The sequence below is a fragment of the Bos indicus x Bos taurus genome, chromosome 6 (genome assembly GCF_003369695.1).
Source record: "Bos indicus x Bos taurus breed Angus x Brahman F1 hybrid chromosome 6, Bos_hybrid_MaternalHap_v2.0, whole genome shotgun sequence".
In the NCBI taxonomy this organism is placed as follows: Eukaryota; Metazoa; Chordata; class Mammalia; order Artiodactyla; family Bovidae; genus Bos; species Bos indicus x Bos taurus.
The window spans coordinates 19,679,310-19,699,608 of NC_040081.1; the positions used below are offsets into that span (position 1 = coordinate 19,679,310).

Below are 20,299 nucleotides of genomic sequence, written 5' to 3' on the forward strand. Positions count from 1 at the left end.
TCAATTATTTAGGCATTTATCTCTTCCAATAGATTGTGAGCCCCCATGCCCTTTAAGTGCAATACTTTTCTCACATTTCTCTCAGAAATTGTGAAGGATCTGAGTTGTTACCTTATTCTGACAGAAGACATAAGGCTTTCTGGATCAGAGGAATAGTTCATTGTTCACCGCAAAATGTAGTAGTCATTTTATACTTCATGAATACCTCATTTCATTCAGAAACTACACGTCCAGCAAATTCTTACATTCACTAAACTTGAGCAGCCTGTTCCTTCAGCTTTGAGGTATGCTACTAAAACTATAAACTTCTGAACTCAAACCCTTGCGCATAATTCCTATATTTTTCTCACATTATTGTTCTAAAATATATTAGTAAATGCTTTCTGTGATGTTAAAACATTTTAAAGTAAGCTTGGCCTTTTTTAAGGAAAGACATTTTAAAGTGCTTTGTTAAATAATGGCACTGAATTCATGGTAAGTTACAACTCAAATTTGAAATAATACTTACAATGTGCAGTAAACATCTATTTACATGCTTAAAATCTGCCTGCATATGTCTTTGTTTTGAAACTCAGGTTTCTGTTGATTAAATATCAATTTGGCATCAACTCCAAGTCCCCTTTAGTGTCAAAAGACCAAAAAATATATGTATATTCATTATCATTTGTTTATATAGTTCAGGATCATTTTGAACTAAACTAGATAAAATGATATGATACAAGCTCAGTTCAACAACTGTAATAACTAATATAACCTCAGTACCTACAAGAAATTAAAGCAATAATGCAAACAGTTGCACGTAGTTAATATTTAATTACCAATGACATCTGCTGGATAGAGTTGAAAAAAAGCATTTTACTTTCTATAGTATTTCAGAGAGGACTTAACTTGTTTAGGAAGTAATTTAACTTTTATTGAGCATGGTTCTTTTATAGATTGTCAGTTTAGTTCAGTCGCTCAGTCGTGTCCGACTCTCTGCGACCCCATGAATCGCAGCACGCCAGGCCTCCCTGTCCATCACCAACTCCCAGAGTTCGCTCAGACTCGTGTCCATCAAGTCGGTGATGCCATCCAGCCATCTCACCGGCTGTCATCCCCTTCTCCTCCTGCCCCCAATCCCTCCCAGCATCAGAGTCATTTCCAGTGACTCAACTCTTCGCATGAGGTGGCCAAAGTACTGGAGTTTCAGCTTTAGCATCATTCCTTCCAAAGAACACCCAGGGCTGATCTCCTTTAGAATGGACTGGTTGGATCTCCTTGCAGTCCAAGGGACTCTCAAGAGTCTTCTCCAACACCACAGTTCAAAAGCATCAATTCTTCGGCGCTCAGCCTTCTTCACAGTCCAACTCTCACATCCATACATGACCACAGGAAAAACCATAGCCTTGACTAGCCAGACCTTTGTTGGCAAAGTAATGTCTTTGCTTTTGAATATGCTATCTAGGTTGGACATAACTTTCCTTCCAAGGAGTAAGCGTCTTTTAATTTCATGGCTGCAGTTACCATCTGCAGTGATTATAGATTGCATGCGTGTATAAATATATATTTAGAATCTGGACATATGTGTAGGATACATACATCGAGTAGTGTATAACTAAGTTTGGTATTTCATAGAGGTATATTTGGTATTAGAGTTTACCCCAAGTAGCTCTTAGACCTTGATTTTTCCATATCATTAAGTGAACTTTATAACTGAGCATGTGATGAATGTAGCCAGCTTTATATTAAGAGTATTTATCATTTGTTTTATTTTGTTATGTTGTTTGTTTTTGGCACAGAATTTTAAGTTGTGTGAGGGCAGGGATTTTGTGTGTCTTGCACATCATGGTGTTCCCACTGCAGCTCTTGGCTCAGTGAAAGAATAGACAGATACATAGGTGAGCCAAAAAGCAAGCTTTTAGGATTGTAAGTTCAGATCCCATTTTAGTAGAAATTTAGCCAGTCTCACTTTTCTGTTTTGCATATTGTGCTTTTCTGTTAAGATTATTTAATCGGAGATTTTAGTGACTTAAAACTCTAAAAGGACACTGGCTTAAAGTCAGAAGACCTGTTTTTGAATCCCAGTCTCTCCATGTGTTAGCTATGTGATCTTAGTTTCCTCCTCTTTAAAACATAAATGGTAATGAATGAGATAAAATGGAAGGCCTCTAATATTCAAAGGTTAGGTGATTCTGACTCTTAACAAGGATGTGGTAGTACTGTTTATTAGTAACAGATTATAAACTATGGTAACCATAGGTTGTATAGGAAATACATCATTTTACGGAAATACATTTGGCGCAATAATTATAAAAATTATAAGCAAGTAGAGAAAGCCATGTTTACATACTGTAATATTTCTTTAAGAGAAGCTGTTTTTAATTTACTAAGAATACATTCACAAGATTTTTGAACAAGAACATCTTGTTCTGGCATATACTAAAATGTGACTTATTTTCCTGAGAAATTAAAGCAAGTTTTGTCTGTATGTAGAGTGTAATATTGTGAGCACAGTTATTGGCTCACAGAGATTCAGCTTGAATTCCTGCAGTAAATATTTTTATATTGGAATGATTTTGTAGGTCACAGAGAATTTAGTGACTTTTTATATATACTATCTAGTATATATATGAGAGAGGTAATTGAAAAAAATAGACTTTAAAAATAATAGCATTCTATAAATAGTAGGATATCTCTATAAAGCATATAATATCTAGTGTCCTTCCAGTCAGTGAAATTTAATTCCTTCCTCATCACTATAATGTAAATGCACATGTCTTAATTTAGCTTAAATGTTGTGAGGTTTCTCAATGTATTCAAGTATTGAACCGTGTACTGAGTACCTTAAGAAGCCATATAGTTTTGACAAATAGGATCTAAATAAAGTGGTTTTGCCATCTTAGGATATAAAGATTTCCTCTCTTTAATTCACAATAACTTTGAGAGGTTTTTGCCATTGACAGAAGTCAAAGAAGTTGATGGAAAAATGGAGAGTTTTTAATTCCATGTTTACTAAATGTTTGTAAATTATCTAAATATTCATCACAAATAGTGACAGGCACTTAATAGCCATTATTTCTAAAAGTCCAAGTTATATTTTAGGGAAGATATGCAATATACCAGTACTTAAAACTGTTCATGCAATGCTGCATTTATATGACTAACAATGTGCATGACATTTCTTCTGCACAATTCTTCCTTCATAGAAATGTTTTATTAATAAATACTAAGACCAGATATTTTTCTAAAATACAAGAAATGTTCACATAGTGGCTTTGTGACTCTTTCACATGATTTAAGCACCCATGGCAACTTTGTATTACTAGAGTTTAAAATATAATTTCTAAACTTTATTATGTATATTGCTTAAGGCATCTGTATTTAAAAATAAATACTAAATAAAGTGTATACATACACCTGTTTATTTGTTTCATAAAGAAAAACAGCCACAAAAATTTCCCCTTCATTCTTAGTAAAAATACCTATTTCAGAGAATTGTCTACTATATAATAACATTTGATTTTAAAGACATAAAGAAAGAACAGAATTACATTAGCATTCCTTTCCTTATATGCAGGGATGTCACCAACAGGCCTATCTTTTTAAACTTCTTGAAGACTTACACACATATGGGATTTTATTTCCCTTAGACCCAACAAAATAATGCCTGACTAAAAAATTACAATTACTTGATTTTAAATAATATACTTTTAAAATGTATATATTGTATAATTTTTTTTAAAAAGCCTAAATAGCATATGAAATGTAGGTCGTATTTTTAAAATAGCAACAGCATTGCTTTATAGTAATGCATATTTGCCACAATAGTGGGGAACTGCAGAAGGTGGCTTCACTGGAAGTCTTGCTCAGTTACTAACTGCAGCTGTGATTTCAGTGGTGTGGTTTCTTCTAAGGTCAGACAGGAAGCATCAATCTTAGGACTACACAGGTAGACAGAACTTCTCCTATACATCTACATCTAGTCACTTATTTCAGCCAGAAAACCAGATATGTGTTGTTTATATAATTCTTCATTTCAGGGAGGAGTATTTAGGTCACAGCTAATTTATATAAAAATTCCTCACTAGTTGTTGGTAGATTCATGATATGCCACAAGTTACAAGTTTGGATTTCCTTTTGCTTTATCCTAAGCAAACTGGAATTTACTTATGTTTCACTATTGAATACAAAGGACCCTTTAAAAGACAAAAAGTTGCTGTACATCCAATCTTTTGGTACCCGACTCAAAGTTTTATGCAGAAACAACTTATAAATAGAACCTGATAAACCTTGTTTAAGAATTTTAGAAACAATATCATAAAATATAAATTTTTCTGTCATGTAATGTCTTCTCATGAATTTCTATGGTTGTACATGCCCTGTGTATGTTAAAGGTCAACAGCTCTCTGAAAAACGGCATTCTTCATTTTTTTGTATTCCTCAGTAATAGATGTAATAATATGTATTATTGAGATCAAATCTTTGAGAGTAATTTTAACTTTAAAATTTTAAAATTTAATATATTAACACATTTTATATGGACAATGAAAATCTACCTTAGTTTGGTTTTTAAAAGAAACCACTTAGTCAAATTCAATCTTTATTTCTATTCCAAAGCAACATCTTTCGTTCAATAAAATGTCTTGAGACAAAACATGCCTGAAATCTTAGAGGACAGTTCTGAGCTATTCCTAAATGAAAGTTCAGTGTCCCGGGACATTGTGTTACAGCAAGTGCTATCCTCAATGCCTGCCTTGTCTAAGTACAAATCAGCAACTAAGAATATTTACATCTTGGCTCAGAACACGGAACACATATTCCTCATTCATCATCTACATGATTGAATGATCCAAAAATATTTTCTCATTAAAGTATCGTTAGTGATCATATTGGATAGTTTTTAAACAATTTCACTTTCAACAATGTTTAAGCAAAAAATAAAAATAATAAACTTAGGTACTTCCTATTCTCTAAGCTAATCATGGAAGTTCCAATAGCCCTTGATTTTGAAAAATTTCTCAATACTTAAATATGGACCTAAGAGGAACATGGTCCTCATCAGCATTGATTATTTTTATCACTATGTTCTTTGCTGATAGTAAATATATACCATGTAATGTTTATGGGTATGGACCTCTATAACTAGATCTAGGTTTGAATTTCAGCCCTGCCACTTACTAGCAATGTAACTTGGGCTAAATAAATTATTTCATCTATTTAGGCCATAGTTTCCTCATAATGTTTTGAGTATCAAATAATTTACCACATATAAAGCATTTATAATAATGTCTGGCACTTGATATGCATTCAGTAAATGTTAGATATTACCATTATGTTAGTCAGGGTTCTTTTAAATTCAAAACTTCCACTAAAGAGAGAGTCACATAATTAAGTAATCGATTTCTGTTCTTATGTCTTTTTAGTACACTCCCTTGTTCATGCATATATATGTATAATCTGTACCACATAGTACACATACATGTGTGTAAAACCATGTAATGTTATGGTATATATGTGTGTGTAGGTATATACATGCATGCGTGTTCAAAAGAGAAAAATATAAAAACAAAAACATTTAAGGCAAAATATATAATACAGAAAAATAAAATACAGTAAATTGAAAAACCTTTATCCTTAGACCCAGCCTTTCATGATGATAAAGAATACATTTACCCTTTCGGAAGATCACTTTTAAGGAGTTGATAGTTGGAGCTTTGGCTGTTTGTTTCGCCGTTCTGTGTGTTTGGTGTTTCCTTCAACATGCATTCCTAATTGTACATTTTGAAATAATCTTGTTTGGAAGCATAGTCTTCCTTAAAATCTGAAATGGTGTCAGCTCTTAAATTAATAGTTTGGAGGTTTCTTGATTTCTAGGCCAACATGTTGTAATGGCAGTTTTATGAGGTAGTCAATCAACAACTTGCCAGAAAATGAAAGTCAAAGGCTTATTTTCTTAAGCATAAGTCATCTTCCCAAGGTAGTTAGCTGGAACATAGCCTTTCTGTCCTTGAACTTCAGCTAACCACCACTCTTTATTACCACTTAGGTCACAAAATCTAAGTATATGAACTCTTTGGTATTCCTGAAGGCTAAGTTCATGGTCACTCCGTGCTTGAAAGGCATGAACCGCATAGAAAATCTAGACAAAGAAGCAAATGATATTATTAGAAGCAGAACCTAAAAATTTAGACAAACAGAATAAAGATTTCCAAGATTTAGAATTTCGTAAAGTTCCATTTCCCCAACTCCTTTGTTGGATTTATTTTGCCAAAGTATGGTCCAAGATGAAAACAGTGAAATTGCCATTCTTACTGTTCTGTTGGAAGGAGTCTAAATTATTCATTCTTGAAGGCAATTTGGAACTTTTTATTAAATCTTTTTAATGTTAGCTTTTTTTGATTCAGTAATAGCTCAAGAGTCTCTTCTACAGAAATGGAAACACTGGAAGAGATTATTGCATAATAATGTTAATGTAATACCCACTTATAAGGTGAAAAGTGGGAGGGAGGTGGAATAACATTAAAGGTTCAGTAAACAATAGTTAAATTCTAGATGCTTACACTAAGGAAATTTGTAGTCATAAAAATACTGTTTTCTGAGACAACACAGGAAAATGCTTATGATAAAATACTCAGTCAAAAAGAAACCAGATGTACAATATAAGTCTAATACTGTTAGGTGGTTTTCTTTGAATAGTACAATTATTATAGATGAACATAATAAAGATTTCCAAGATTTAGAAGTATTACTAAATTTTTCTTGTTTTTATTTTCTTATTTTATAAACTTTTATAATGACAGTGTATTAAATTTATAATTTTAAATTCTTTGAGTGACCATAATTTTTCTTTAACCTTAAAAGAAAACTTCATAATTATTAGATGCAGAAGAAGCCTCTAAGTGTTTAGTCCCTCTTCCACTAAGACTGTTAATAAAAATGTTTAGTTATGTTATAAAATTAAGCAGTCAGCTAACAATATTTATTCATTCATTTATTTAATTAAAAATTACTATGTATCTATTAGTTGCCAGATATTATATTGTCAGAGCACTTATAACCCCACTAGGGAAAAAAATGCCAAAAAAATGGGAGTACATGCAAAAACAACAAAGCAAAACAAAACAAAAAAAAACCATGCAAATGCAGGTGATACATACACACATAAATACACACATATATATATGTGTGTGTGTGTGTGTGTGTGTATAAGCTAGTTTGTGAGCTGGGTTTTGGAAGAAGTAACCTTTTATAGGTCACAAAGTTAATAAAGAGGGTAGATATTTCCTATTCAAAGGTACAGAGATGAATACACGGAAACAGTACCTGGAAAAGGCAGGCAGATTCACTTTCTCAAAACTGAGGGTCAGGATAAAAAGGAAACGAGAAATAAGATAAATCCATTGAGCAGGAGACTGGGTTGTGGAGCGGGGACTACAGTTAATCCTTGGGCAATACCCAACTGAGTGGATCCACTTACACACTTTTTTTCAGTAAGTATATTGTAAAAAAAATGGGGAGATTTGTGACTATTTGAAAAAACTCACAGATGAACCACATAGTTAAGAAATATTGAAAAGATAAAAAATAAGATGTCATGAATGTATAAAATACTAAATTACTAAAGCAGATGAGTGATATTTAACATAAAATTAATAATGTTATAATGTTTTCTTACTGTTTGATAACTTTGCTTTCAAAGAATTATATTACCATTCAGTATGCCTCTCATAACTGAAGAGACTGCATATCAGCCTATCATCATAGGTAAGTGATTTTTTTAAAAAGTGTAACATTTCCAGTTTGTATTAGTGGGCAAAAAATTTGTTTGGGTTTGTTTGGATTGTTCAAAAAAACCCAAAAAAACTTTCTGGCCCACCCAATACTATGACTATGACTGTAATACTGTATGCCAAAAAAATTTTATGATTTAGTCATTAGTGCATAGGTTAGGCTACTGTGAAGCAATCATACTGATTATACTAAGCTACCATAAAACAATCCGAGTGCTGCTTTGTTTTCAATGCATAAATTGTTATACCTGTAAATAAATATGATTTTCTTTTTTATATAATTTTTTCATTTCTGTTGTCTAGCATTAGTAATGCAAATACAATTACATTTGCTTTATATCATATAATGTTGATGTATTAAGAAATGATTCATTTTGTAAATAAATGACATAAACTTACATATTGGTAAATACAGTAAAGTATTTTAAATGTATTCTTTTCCTTATGATTTTCTTAATATTTTTTCTAGCTTTATTGTATGTATATATATAAAATACATAAACATAAAATAAATGTTAATCAAGTGTTTATATCATCATCAAGGCTTCTACTCAAAGTAGACTATTAGGAGTTAGGTTTGGGGGGAATCAAAATTTTTTGTGGATTTTCAGCTGCCCAGGGGTCAGCTCCCTCACCCCAGAGTTGTTCAAGGGTCAATGGTACAGATACAGCGTAAGCTGTTCTTTAGAACTTGAACTATTTAGCTTTTGATGGTATTCTGACACCACTGACATGTATCATTTCAACAGCTCTAGCATGAGCTAGAGGAGACGAACCACATTTTAATTTTTCTCCATTGACCATATCAATGATATATAGTAGGAATTCAAATATATGTTGGTTTGTTTTGAAAGTAAGGCTGAAAGGCTTGAATATCATATGAGAACACATGAGATTATCTTGAGTCATACAAGATACATACAAGACAGACTGGTGGGTATGTATCATTTTGCAAATTAAAGAAGTAAAGAGAAAACCAAAAAGGAGATGCCATAAATTCTTGAGCAATGGAATGGTAACAATCAGTTCAGTTCAGTTCAGTCACTCAGTTGTGTCTGACTCTTTGTGACCCCATGGACTGCAGCACACCAGGCTTCACTGTCCATCACCAACTCCCGGAACCTACTCAAACTCAAGTCCATCGTGTCAGTGATGCCATCCAACCATCTCACCTTCTGTCATCCCCTTCTCCTCCCTCCTTCAATCTTTCCCAGCATCAGGGTCTTTTCCAGTGACATGGTTCTTCACAGCAGGTGGCCAAAGTATTGGAGTTTCACCTTCAGCATCAGTCCTTCCTATGAATATTTAGGACTGATTTCCTTTAGGATTGACTGGTTGGATCTCCTTGCAGTCCAAGGGACTCTCAAGAGTCTTCTCCAACACCACAGTTCAAAAGCATCAATTCTTCAGTGCTCAGCTTTCTTTATAGTTGAACTCTCACATCCATATCCATACATGACTACTAGAAAAACCATAGCTTTGACTAGACAGACTTTTGTTGGTAAAGTAATGTCTCTGCTTTTTAATATGCTGTCTAGGTTGGTCATAGCTTTTCTTCCAAGGAGCAAGCATCTTTTAATTTCATGGCTGCAATCACCATCTGCAGTAATTTTGGAGCCCCAAAAAATCTCTCAATGTTTCATTGTTTCCCCATCTATTTGCCATGAAGTGATGGGACCGGATGCCATGATCTTACTTTTCTGAAAGTTGAGGTTGAAGCCAACTTTTTCACTTTCCTCTTTCACTTTCATCAAGAGGCTCTTTAGTTCGTCACTTTCTGCCCTAAGGGTGGTGTCATCTGCATATCTGAGGTTATTGATATTTCTCCTGGCAATCTTGATTCAAGCTTATGCTTCATCCAGCCCAGCGTTTCTCATGATGTACTCTGCATATAAGTTAAATAAGCAGGGTGACAATATACAGTCTTGACGTACTCCTTTCCCTATTTGGAACCAGTCTGTTGTTCCATGTCCAGTTCTGTTGCTTCTTGACCTGCATACAGATTTCTCAGGAGGCAGGTAGGGTTGTCTGGCATTCCCATCTCAGATGAGAGATGGTAGCAATAATGACCACCTTTTATAGCTCTCACAACAGTTTACATGTCAAATGTGCTGTCTCCTTAACAACCCTGTGAGATGAAACTTGGAGAAGTAACATGCTCCTAATCATAGAGCTAGTTGGTACTACTTGGACTGTATCTTCCAACTCCAAATCGTGTGCTTCATTCATATCTCATAGTACTTTAGGAACCAAACTCTTCTTCTAGCAAGGATGTGCAGAGTGTATTCTTGTAGAAAGGGACTGGAATCTCTAATATACTGTTGCTGCTGTTTTTGTTGTTTAGAAAGTGAAGGCATTGAATATACCCATAAGAACAGAGTGGAAGATATGGTTTGCAAAAGCTTTCAGGAATATGATATATTATAATACAGCTTCTGAAATAATCTTTAAGAGCCCACATTAGTAGTTGCTAGCCATCTTTTGCAATGTTTATACATATTATGGGGCTTCCTAGGTTGCGCTATTTGTTAAGAACCTGCCTGCCAATGCAGGTAGACATAAGAGACATGAGTTTGATCCCTGGGTCAGGAAGATCCCCTGGAGGAGGGCATGGTAACTCACTCCAGTATCTTTGCCTGGAGAATCCCATGGACAGAGGAGCCTGGCAGGCTGTAGTCCATAGAGTCACACAGAGTTGGACACGACTGAAGCAACTTAGCATGCATACGTGCGTACATAATATACATACTTTATCAGTGCAGCTATAGATTTTTTATCAAGTCAAATTACCTACTAATAATATGATTCCTAAATATTTGTGGTGGTCTTTCAATTTGGGAGATATACTCTCAGGGGGAATAAAAAATCTACCTAGCAAAGCTTATATTTTAAACATTCAATATAAACACTCATAAAATTTTAAAGTTAAATTACAAAATTATACACTTTGAATACTTTAGATGATCATAGTCCATAGTTACCTTAGGATGAGAATTTTTCAATTTTTAGATATGTTTGTGCCTCCATTTAACACAAGATAAATATTCAAAATGGAAGTAAATCTGCTTTTAAAGAGACAGTAGTTGATAACATTAGACTACAAGTTAGAAATTTTCAGTTTGTTATGGATTTAAGAGCTAAAGGTTTTCTCTCTTTTTAAAAAATGTTTTCATTGTTCTAAGCCATATCCTTCAACTTTCAATGTTACTATGTTTTGGTCCAGACACATTTATTACAGTTTTAGAAATTTAAGCCATAATCATCTGATCCTTTCCTTGGCATTCAGTAAAATATATTTTATTAATTACTTCTTTGCAATATATAAAGCTCTGGTTCACTTTATGTACAATATTCTGTGACTACAATCCAGTTCTCCATATTTCCTTTTTTAATAACACCCTGTATTATTGTATTATTGACTGATACCCAATGTATTACTTGCTGTTTACAACCACCAGCTCTTCCCTTGCAGTGCCACTGCCAATTCGCCATTTCCTAATTCTGTAACTGTGCATTTAATTATTCCTCGCTTAGTGAGCCACTCTACTTATCTTCACTCATTTTACTGATTTCATCCCAGTTCTCTAATTGGCAGCAACTAAAATCATAATATATCTTAATCTTCCTTTCCAAAACTAAAAAATCTGCAAAATGAGCATTTACAATATTACATCATATTAGCTCAGGAAGCCAAGATAGTCATATTGCGTGAAAAATGCTCATTCTCTCTCACCCACAAAAGCAAGCCTTCATGTTCTTTAGTTAAAAAATATAAATTGTTATCATGCAAGTAATTTTTGTAAAAGAAAAAAGTTTCAAATAAAGGTAAGCACACAAAAATTTACCCAATTTCTGTGAATACCTTGTTCTTTTATCCTTTATTCCTTGTCCTCTTCTTTTCTTTCTACCTACCTAAAGTGGTATTAAGTATGTAATTATAGTACACATAATTTTTGCAACCTGCTTTTTCACTTCAAGATATATTTTAAAATCTTTTCATCTCAATAAATAGCTCTCTAAAGCATCATTTTAATGACTAGTTAGATACATTATGTTACAGCCTTCTAACTTTTGAAGCACTTTTTAAATGATTACATGCTAGACATATAGCATTATTATAAGCAGTTGAAAAACGTTAAGAGGGGAGATCAGATAGTGAATCTAGAATTATTACAAAACAACCAACTTTTCAGAAGTCAAAAATTATGTTCTCAGTATTATTCACATGGAAAAAGAAAAGAGCACTGATTCTCAAGACATTACTTCCCTCTAGAGCTGGATTTTGGCCATTATTAAACTTGGTCTTCTTTGAGAAGTACCAAAGATTGTGCCAGCAAGAAAATGGAAGCCTTGGTCTTACTGGAACAAGGAACTAAATTCTGCCATCACCACGAGCTTGGAAGAGGATCTTGAATTTCGGAAAGAAGCACAGCCAAGCAAACATCTAGACTGCAGCACTATGAGATTCCAAGCAAAGCACCCAGCTAAGCTGTGGTCTGGACTGCTGACCAAGAAAATGATAAGATAATAAATTTATGTTGTTTTAAGCTACTTAGTTTGTGATAATTTGTTATGCAGCATAGAAAACTAATACAGACCATGCCATTATTATTTAATGGAAGAAATCTGAAATTTGAGTTGGGTTATTTCAAGTCAAAGGAAGGGTGCAGGGGATCCTATGTGTTCACAGATCCAAGCTGCCTTTTCTAATTCAGTTGTACCAGTAATAATATTTGTATTTATATCCATGACACCATAGTCTATTTTGAATTGGTTTGAATCTCAGAGGAAAAGGAGAACAAACAGCACTTTGGGAAGATGTCATTAATATACTTTGTTTTGAGCAAAAGAAGATTCTTATTTTCCCCCTCAGTAATGGAAACTTCTAATGGACCTAATTCCCATGATGCATATTGATAGGATTACTCAAAGCAATTAATTACTCTGCAGTGGCAGTAGCTACTGGCACTAGATGCAGTGTTAAACTACAAAATCCATGCTGAGCCTAAGTGAGGCACTTCATCTAAAAGTTCCTATAAAGCCAAGTAAAAACTAGAACTCAACATCTAACCAGCTTTAGGGTGTCTTCACAAATTTCGTCCTCCATTGTCTGTCCTTCCAGGTTATTGAGGTAAGGCAAAGTCAGCCAGGACATTTAATCAAGTATATCGATTTCACTAAAAAAAGTTCATTAATCAGTTGGTATTGTAACATTATATAGTCTTATAAAAACTCTGAATAAGCTGAGAGTGAATAAGTGAAAAAAGGGTTTTGAAACTTCAAGACAGGAAAGTGGTAAAAACACACAGGAATGTAGAGATGAGTTTAGAATCAGCCATGGCTGGGAGAAAATACTTGCAAATTACATATCTGATAAAGAACTGTATCCAGAAAAATAAAGAATTCTTAAAACTGGATAATAAGAACAGAAGTGAACCCAATTTTTAAATGGGCAAATACCCGAAAAGACATTTCATTAAAAAAAAACAACCAGGAATGGTCAATAAGAACATGAAATATATTCAACAGCATTAGTCATTAGGGAAATGTAAATCAAAACTACAATGAGATACCACTTCACTTCCATTAAGACGGCTGTGATAAAAAAAAAAAAAAAAAGCAATAAGGCAAGAATGTGAAGCAACTGCAGTTCACAATCCTTACGGATTGTTGTTGGATACATAAAATGGTGCAATCACTTTGAAAAACAGCTTGACAGTTTTCTAAAAATTTAATGGTACCAATAAGCAACTCCACTCAAGAAAAATGAAATTCACACAAAGACTTGCACAAAAATGTTCATAGCAGGATTATTCATAATAGAAGTTATCCCAGATGTCCATCATTTGGTGAATGGATAAACAAAATAAGCTATATTCGAAGAATAAAATACTATTAGGCAATAAAAAGCAACAAACTACATATCCATACTACTACATGGGTGAATCTCAAAAAACATTATGCTAAGTGAAAGCAGCTGTCTGTAAGACACCACATACTGTGTGGTTTCATTAATACAAAAAATACAAAGAAGGCAAATCTATGGAGGAAAAAAGTAGATTAAAGATTTCTTGGGGCTAAAAGTGGGAAACAGGAAGGGCTCCAAATGAGTGCAAAGAATCTTTTAGGGTAAAGCAAATGTTCTAAAGTTGGATTCAGGTAACTGTTAATATACTAAATGTCAGTGAATTGTATATTTAAATTGCATAAATTTTATGATATGTAAGTAAGTACTTAATAAAACCATTTTTAAAGTTTCAGACATGAATTGGACAGCATTCAGTGTATTGTTGAAAGAAATTGAATAGATAAAATATTTTTGAAGAGCAGTATGGCACTGTCTATCAAGACTTTATATCTCCTTTGACGCTCCAATATTTTTAGGAACTTGCCTTATAGATATACTCATTTAAGTGTATAAAAATAGATGAATAAGGATCTTGCCTGAAATATTGTTTGAAATTTTTAAAAAGCTCAAAATATTCTGAATGTCTATTATTATGGTAATAGTTACATAAACTGTGATATATCTGAATAATGAAGTGTTATGCAGAATTTGTTAAGGAAGAAGGTAGATATTTAAGTATGGTTGTATCTAAGATATATTGTTAAGTGAAAAAAAATTATGTACAACATATATGTTCCCACTCATGTAAGTATAAACATACTCAGATAAATACAGTATTTGAAAAGATATACCTGCATGTTATCTCTGCAAAGTAGGACTGAGGAGAGAATAAAGATCTTTACTTTTAATTTACGTATATTTTTCTACTATTTTGACTTTTCACAAATAACATGTATTAACCTTATTTTTTTAAAGAAGTTAATATTAATTAATAAAGCCAGTAAAGAAAAAAGCAAGTTTAAAAAAAGGAACCAGTTAATTGGTCACCACTGGGGATTAACAAATATACCGAAACTTTCTGAGGTAGCAAAAGGAGCCCTATATAATAGTTAACTTACCATTTTGGGAAAGGATTATGCCAATAGACTTTGCACTGGTTAAATGGGGGAATGGTAGCTTTTCAAAGTTTCAGTATATAGTATATGTCATTATGTGGTGGTGTTATGCTAGAGATTAAAAACAACCAATTCATAGATAGCTCACTTACACATTATTTCTAATCCTCGCATCAACTTGGCCAAGTGGGAATTACTGTCTTCTTTTCCTCATTTGAGGAAACAGGCTCAGAGAATTAAATCCCTTGAAAAAAGGTACACAAAACGGAAGCTGACACTTCCCGAGTCTCATGGTAAGAGAGAACATATTTCATGATTTGAACAGCCAAGCCTCTTCACATCAAGGTTCAAATTCTTACCTGTTCATCTGCCTCTTGAAGACTGTCAGCGTCGGTACCATTTGTTTCAGACTTCCCACATGTTCCACTAAGAGATGAGCTGCTACCACTTATGCTACCTTCTGGGGTGCCTGCGACACTGTCCCTGGCTGGCCGTGAAGACACAAAGAGGCTGATGTTATCAAAATCATCATCGCAGAACCTGTTCTCAGCATCCACCTTCTGCACTCTTGCTGGATTGTAGGGTTTTAGGAAGGAGGAATACACATATCCTTTTATAACTGGGTAGGAAATAAAAAGAAGAAACAAGGTTATTTATATACTCTTTCCAAACAGTTGCACTTGGAGAAGCACACAGAGGCCCCTGGGAAGATTTCAAGCAGTAGAGAGGTGGAAGTTCTTTGCATCTTATGCAAAAAACTCACTTCCTGTGTCAACAAGCCACCTGCTGGTACTCCCCAGTGGATCTTTTTGTTTGATCACAGCCACCAACTCCCCTTCCAGAAGATTGATGTCATATTCTTGGGTGGCATTGCACTTGCGCTTAGCTTGGTAGAGTTCCTCTGTGCTGTATGTGGATAGAAGTTTGGAGCGGTGAGTGTCCGTCTGGCGTGGCACTTCTGGCTGGAAAGTTAGGAGAGATGTTTATTTAGACAGATGTATAATAAAATCCTCACAAATAAATACTGGTAAGTATTTCTTCTCTGGAGGTTTTTTAAAATGTGGAACCCAAACATTAATTTGGGATTATTTCAATGTTGAGGCATAGATCAGGTATTATTGTGAAAGTATTTAGCTGACTTACGCAGTGAAAAATTTTCTAGTTAGCACATGAGGGCAGTGTTGTCGAGAAGAAAGAAAATTCGGCTGAGAATAAAAAGGCAGAGGTTCTAATCCTTCTTGGTTGTTGAACATTTTTAAATTTTTTGCGATGTTGTAGGCACTTATGTATTAAGCACTTGATAAACAATATTTAATTAATTACATTGTATATGTGCATGTATTTTTCTGGGAAATAGTAAATTAGGCAGGAGTCAAGAGGCTTGGCCCCTGTCCCAGCTCTACTACTAAGTGACATTGAAAAAGCCACTTCATCTCTGCAGAATAAGATTCCTTATCTAGAAAAATGTAAGGTTTAAACTGTAATGATTTTGCTCTGTAAAATTCTGTTCATTCACCTACCAGATATTTATACAGTGCCTACCTGCGTCAAGTACACTTAGGCACTTGTTCTGTATACATCTTGTACAAAACAGATAAAAACCTATGACCTTATGGAGATCATAGTGCAGAAGGTAGAAATAAATGAGAAATTCTATGTGTAATAAGTAGGTAATTATAAGATACTAGAATGAAATAAGTGATATGAAAAATAACATACTATGATTTGAACAAGGAAAGCAAGTGATAGTCATCATTGTTACTGAATGCTACCAAACTCACCAGAGTTTGCACAGGCTTCTTCTTTTCAAAACTAAGTTTCCTCTCAATAAAGGTAGCACTGTTATCCTTTACAAAATTCAGGTTTTGAACCTCTTCTAGTACTCGATTCTGAATTTCAGAGATGCTTGAAGCCAACTGTGGTACCTAAAGGTAGAAATGATACAACATTTCTCTTGGGACACTTTAGGGAGACTCTAGTCACTATAGAAGAAGTCCAGTTGCACTGGCGTCACCATATTAAAAGACCATCTTGAAAGATCCAGTGGGAGTGGGGTGGAAGGAGTAGGGTATCTGCAACCCCAGCTATTCCAATCTCCAACTGCTTGAGTCTTCTATCATCGTCCAACCACCAACCTTAGACAATGGCCTGAGAAAATCTTTGTGACACTTCAGCCCCAGTTATTATCTGACTGAGACACTGAGAGTGATTACCTGACCCCAGTGAACCCCAGAACCATGAGAGACCATAATAATAAGTGACCATTGGTTGTTTCACACCACCATGTTTGGTGTAAACTGTTATGCAGATATAGACAACTGGAACTGTTCTGAAGCATTTGGATCCCAAGATTCCTTCTCCATCTCAGTGAATCTTGGTGACTTTCAATACTTGAGCAGAAGATGGAAGTTTTCTTCTCTGCAAATGGTAAAATGGAGAGTCTCTAGACTGGGACACTAGGCACAAATGACAGTGGGGACCCAAGTTAGAAAGAGGGTGATTAAGTGAGTGGATATAGACTGGATCCAGAGACCCTGCCAACCGGGCTTCACAGTCAACCATTTCCCTTTGGACAGAAAACTTGAAAGGACATCTCTGAAGATTCTGAACAACACAAGAGGAAAGACCTGTTGATGGCTATCACCAGGAGTTCCCAAATGAAATTGCAATCAGATCGCTCCACACACTAGTGGACACTCAGAAATCTCTCCTAAAGATATTAATACATTTGCTCACATATAAAATCACTCTTGCACTATTTGTAATAGAAAAAGATTGGAAATAACCCAAATATCTATCAATCAGTTCAGTTCAGTTCAGTCGCTCAGTCGTGTCCAACTCTTTGCGACCCCATGAACTGCAGCATGCCAGGCCTCCCTGTCCATCACCAACTCCCGGAGGTCACCCAAACTCACGTCCATCAAGTCGGTGATGCCATCCAGCCATCTCATCCTCTGTCGTCCCCTTTTCCTCCTGCCCCCAATCCCTCTCAGCATCAGAGTCTTTTCCAATGAGTCAACTCTTCGCATGAGGTGGCCAAAATACTGGAGTTTCAGCTTTAGCATCATTCCTTCCAAAGAACACCCAGGATCTCCTTTAGAATGGACTGGTTGGATCTCCTTGCAGTCCAAGGGACTCTCAAGAGTCTTCTCCAACACCACAGTTCAAAAGCATCAATTCTTCAGTGCTCAGCTTTCTTCACAGTCCAACTCTCACATCCATACATGACCACTGGAAAAACCATAGCCTTGACTAGATGGACCTTTGTTGGCAAAGTAATGTCTCTGCATTTGAATATGCTATCTAGGTTGCTCTTAATTTTCCTTCCAAGGAGTAAGCGTCTTTTAATTTCATGGCTGAAGTCACCATCTGCAGTGATTTTGGAGCCCCCCCAAAAAAAGTCTGACACTGTTTCCACTGTTTCCCCATCTATTTCCCATGAAGTGATGGGACCAGATGCCATGATCTTAGTTTTCTGAATGTTGAGCTTTAAGCCAACTTTTTCACTCTCCCCTTTCACTTTCATCAAGAGGCTTTTTAGTTCCTCTTCACTTTCTGCCATAAGGGTGGTGTCATCTGCATGTCTGAGGTTATTGATATTTCTCCCAGCAATCATGATTCCAGCTTATTCCACCCCAGCATTTTCATGATGTACTCTGCATATAAGTTAAATAAGCAGGGTGACAATATACAACCTTGACGTACTCCTTTACCTATTTGGAACCAGTCTGTTGTTCCATGTCCAGTTCTAACTGTTGCTTCCTGACCTGCATATAGGTTTCTCAAGAGGCAGGTAAGGTGGTCTGGTATTCCCATCTCGAAGAATTTCCCACAGTTTATTATGATCCACACAGTCAAGGCTTTGGCATAGTCAATGAAGCAGAAATAGATATTTTTCTGGAACTCTCTTGATTTTTCCATGATCCAGCAGATATTGGCAATTTGATCTCTGGTTCCTCTGCCTTTTCTAAAACCAGCTTGAACACCTGGAAGTTCACGGTTCACGTATTGCTGAAGCCTGGCTTGAAGAATTTTGAGCATTACTTTACTAGCGTGTGAGATGAGTGCAATTGTGTGGTAGTTTGAGCATTCTTTGGCATTGCCTTTCTTTGGGATTGGAATGAAAACTGACCTTTTCCAGTCCTGTGGCCACTGCTGAGTTTTCCAAATTTGCAATAGGGACAGATTAATATACACAAGAATACATGCTGTGTGATTTCATTTATATAAAATACAAACCGGCCAAACAGTGCATGGTAATATAAGTCAGAAGAGTGGTTACCTTTGGAGGACTGTAATCTGGAAATTATAGTTCCCTAACAGGGAACCACAAAAGGCTTATATCTAGATCTGGGTGGTGGTAACTCAGATGCATATATGTGCAAATATTCATTGAGATATACACTTCAGATAGATGCATTTTACTGCATATAATCTTATAAGCTACACTTCAATTTTAAAAGTTTAAAAATGGGGGGGATTAAAAAATTAAAATAGGGGACTGATCAGAGAAATGCAAATCAAAACCACAATGAGTTATCACTTCATATCCATTAGGACAGCCATAATAAAAAGACAGATTGAGGAAATTGGAGCCCTCAGTCATAATTAATGAGAATGTAAAATAGTGCAACCACTTCAGAAAACAGACTGGCAGTTCTTCAAAAGGTTAGCATAGAGTTAGCTTATGATCCAGAAATTCCACTCCTAGGTATGCACCCAAGAGAAGTGGAAACATATATCTGTTAAGAACTTGAATGTTCATAGCAGCATTATTCATGATAGCCAAAAGGTACAAATAACCCAATTGTTCACCAACTGATGAATGGATACATAAAATGTGATATACCCATAGAATGTAATATTTGGCAATAAAAAGAATTAAGTTGTAAAACACATCTGCAACATGGACAAAACTTGAAAACATTATACTAAGTGAAAGAAGCCAGTCACAAAGAACCACATGTTGTAAAATTCTCCTTATACCAAATGTCCAGAATAAGTATATCTGTTGAGACAGAAAGGAGATTTGTGGTTGTCTGGGACTGGGGAGGCTAGGGGAAAAGTGGAGTCACTGCTAATGGCACAGTTTCTTTGGGGGGTGATGACCATTTTCTAAAATTGTGGTGATGGCTGCATGATTCTTGTGAATCTACAAAAATCATTGAATCGTTATATTTTAAACAGGTGGAGTATATAGTATGTGAATTATATCTCAATAAAGTCGTTACCAAAAAATATTGTACAAGTATGCAGTAGACATATAAAGATGTAGAAGAAATGATGAGGCTAAGTACTGACATGGATGTTAAACACAAGTTGCAGAAGGGTACTACAGTTTGCTAGTTTGTGTAAGAAATAAAACACATATTTGCATTTATTAGACTTTTAATGGCACAATAAAAATAAACTAATATCAATGGGGGTGAGAGCAGGAGATGAGGTGGTTTGGAGTCAGAATGGGTGTGAGGCTGCTTATACATTTTTATATAGCTTTTTCTCTTGAGCCAAGTAAATGTAGCACCTATTTATCCAACTTAATTCAGAGGATAAGTTAAAAGTTAATT

At 35.0% G+C, this 20,299-nt stretch overlaps 1 protein-coding gene across 1 annotated transcript in view; it reads right to left on the bottom strand.

Moving 5' to 3' along the window:
- Window positions 1-2,186: 2,186 nt before the first annotated feature.
- The window catches only part of ARHGEF38 (Rho guanine nucleotide exchange factor 38), a 155,691-nt gene continuing 137,578 nt past the window's right edge, over window positions 2,187-20,299 (bottom strand). Inside the window, exons 11-14 of the mRNA XM_027543911.1 lie at window positions 16,514-16,657; window positions 15,496-15,694; window positions 15,092-15,351; window positions 2,187-6,118 (exon numbers count right to left, since the gene is read on the bottom strand). Coding sequence (XP_027399712.1) covers window positions 5,933-6,118; window positions 15,092-15,351; window positions 15,496-15,694; window positions 16,514-16,657 — 789 coding nt within the window. The 3' untranslated portion in view covers window positions 2,187-5,932. The remainder of the gene's footprint in view (window positions 6,119-15,091; window positions 15,352-15,495; window positions 15,695-16,513; window positions 16,658-20,299) is intronic.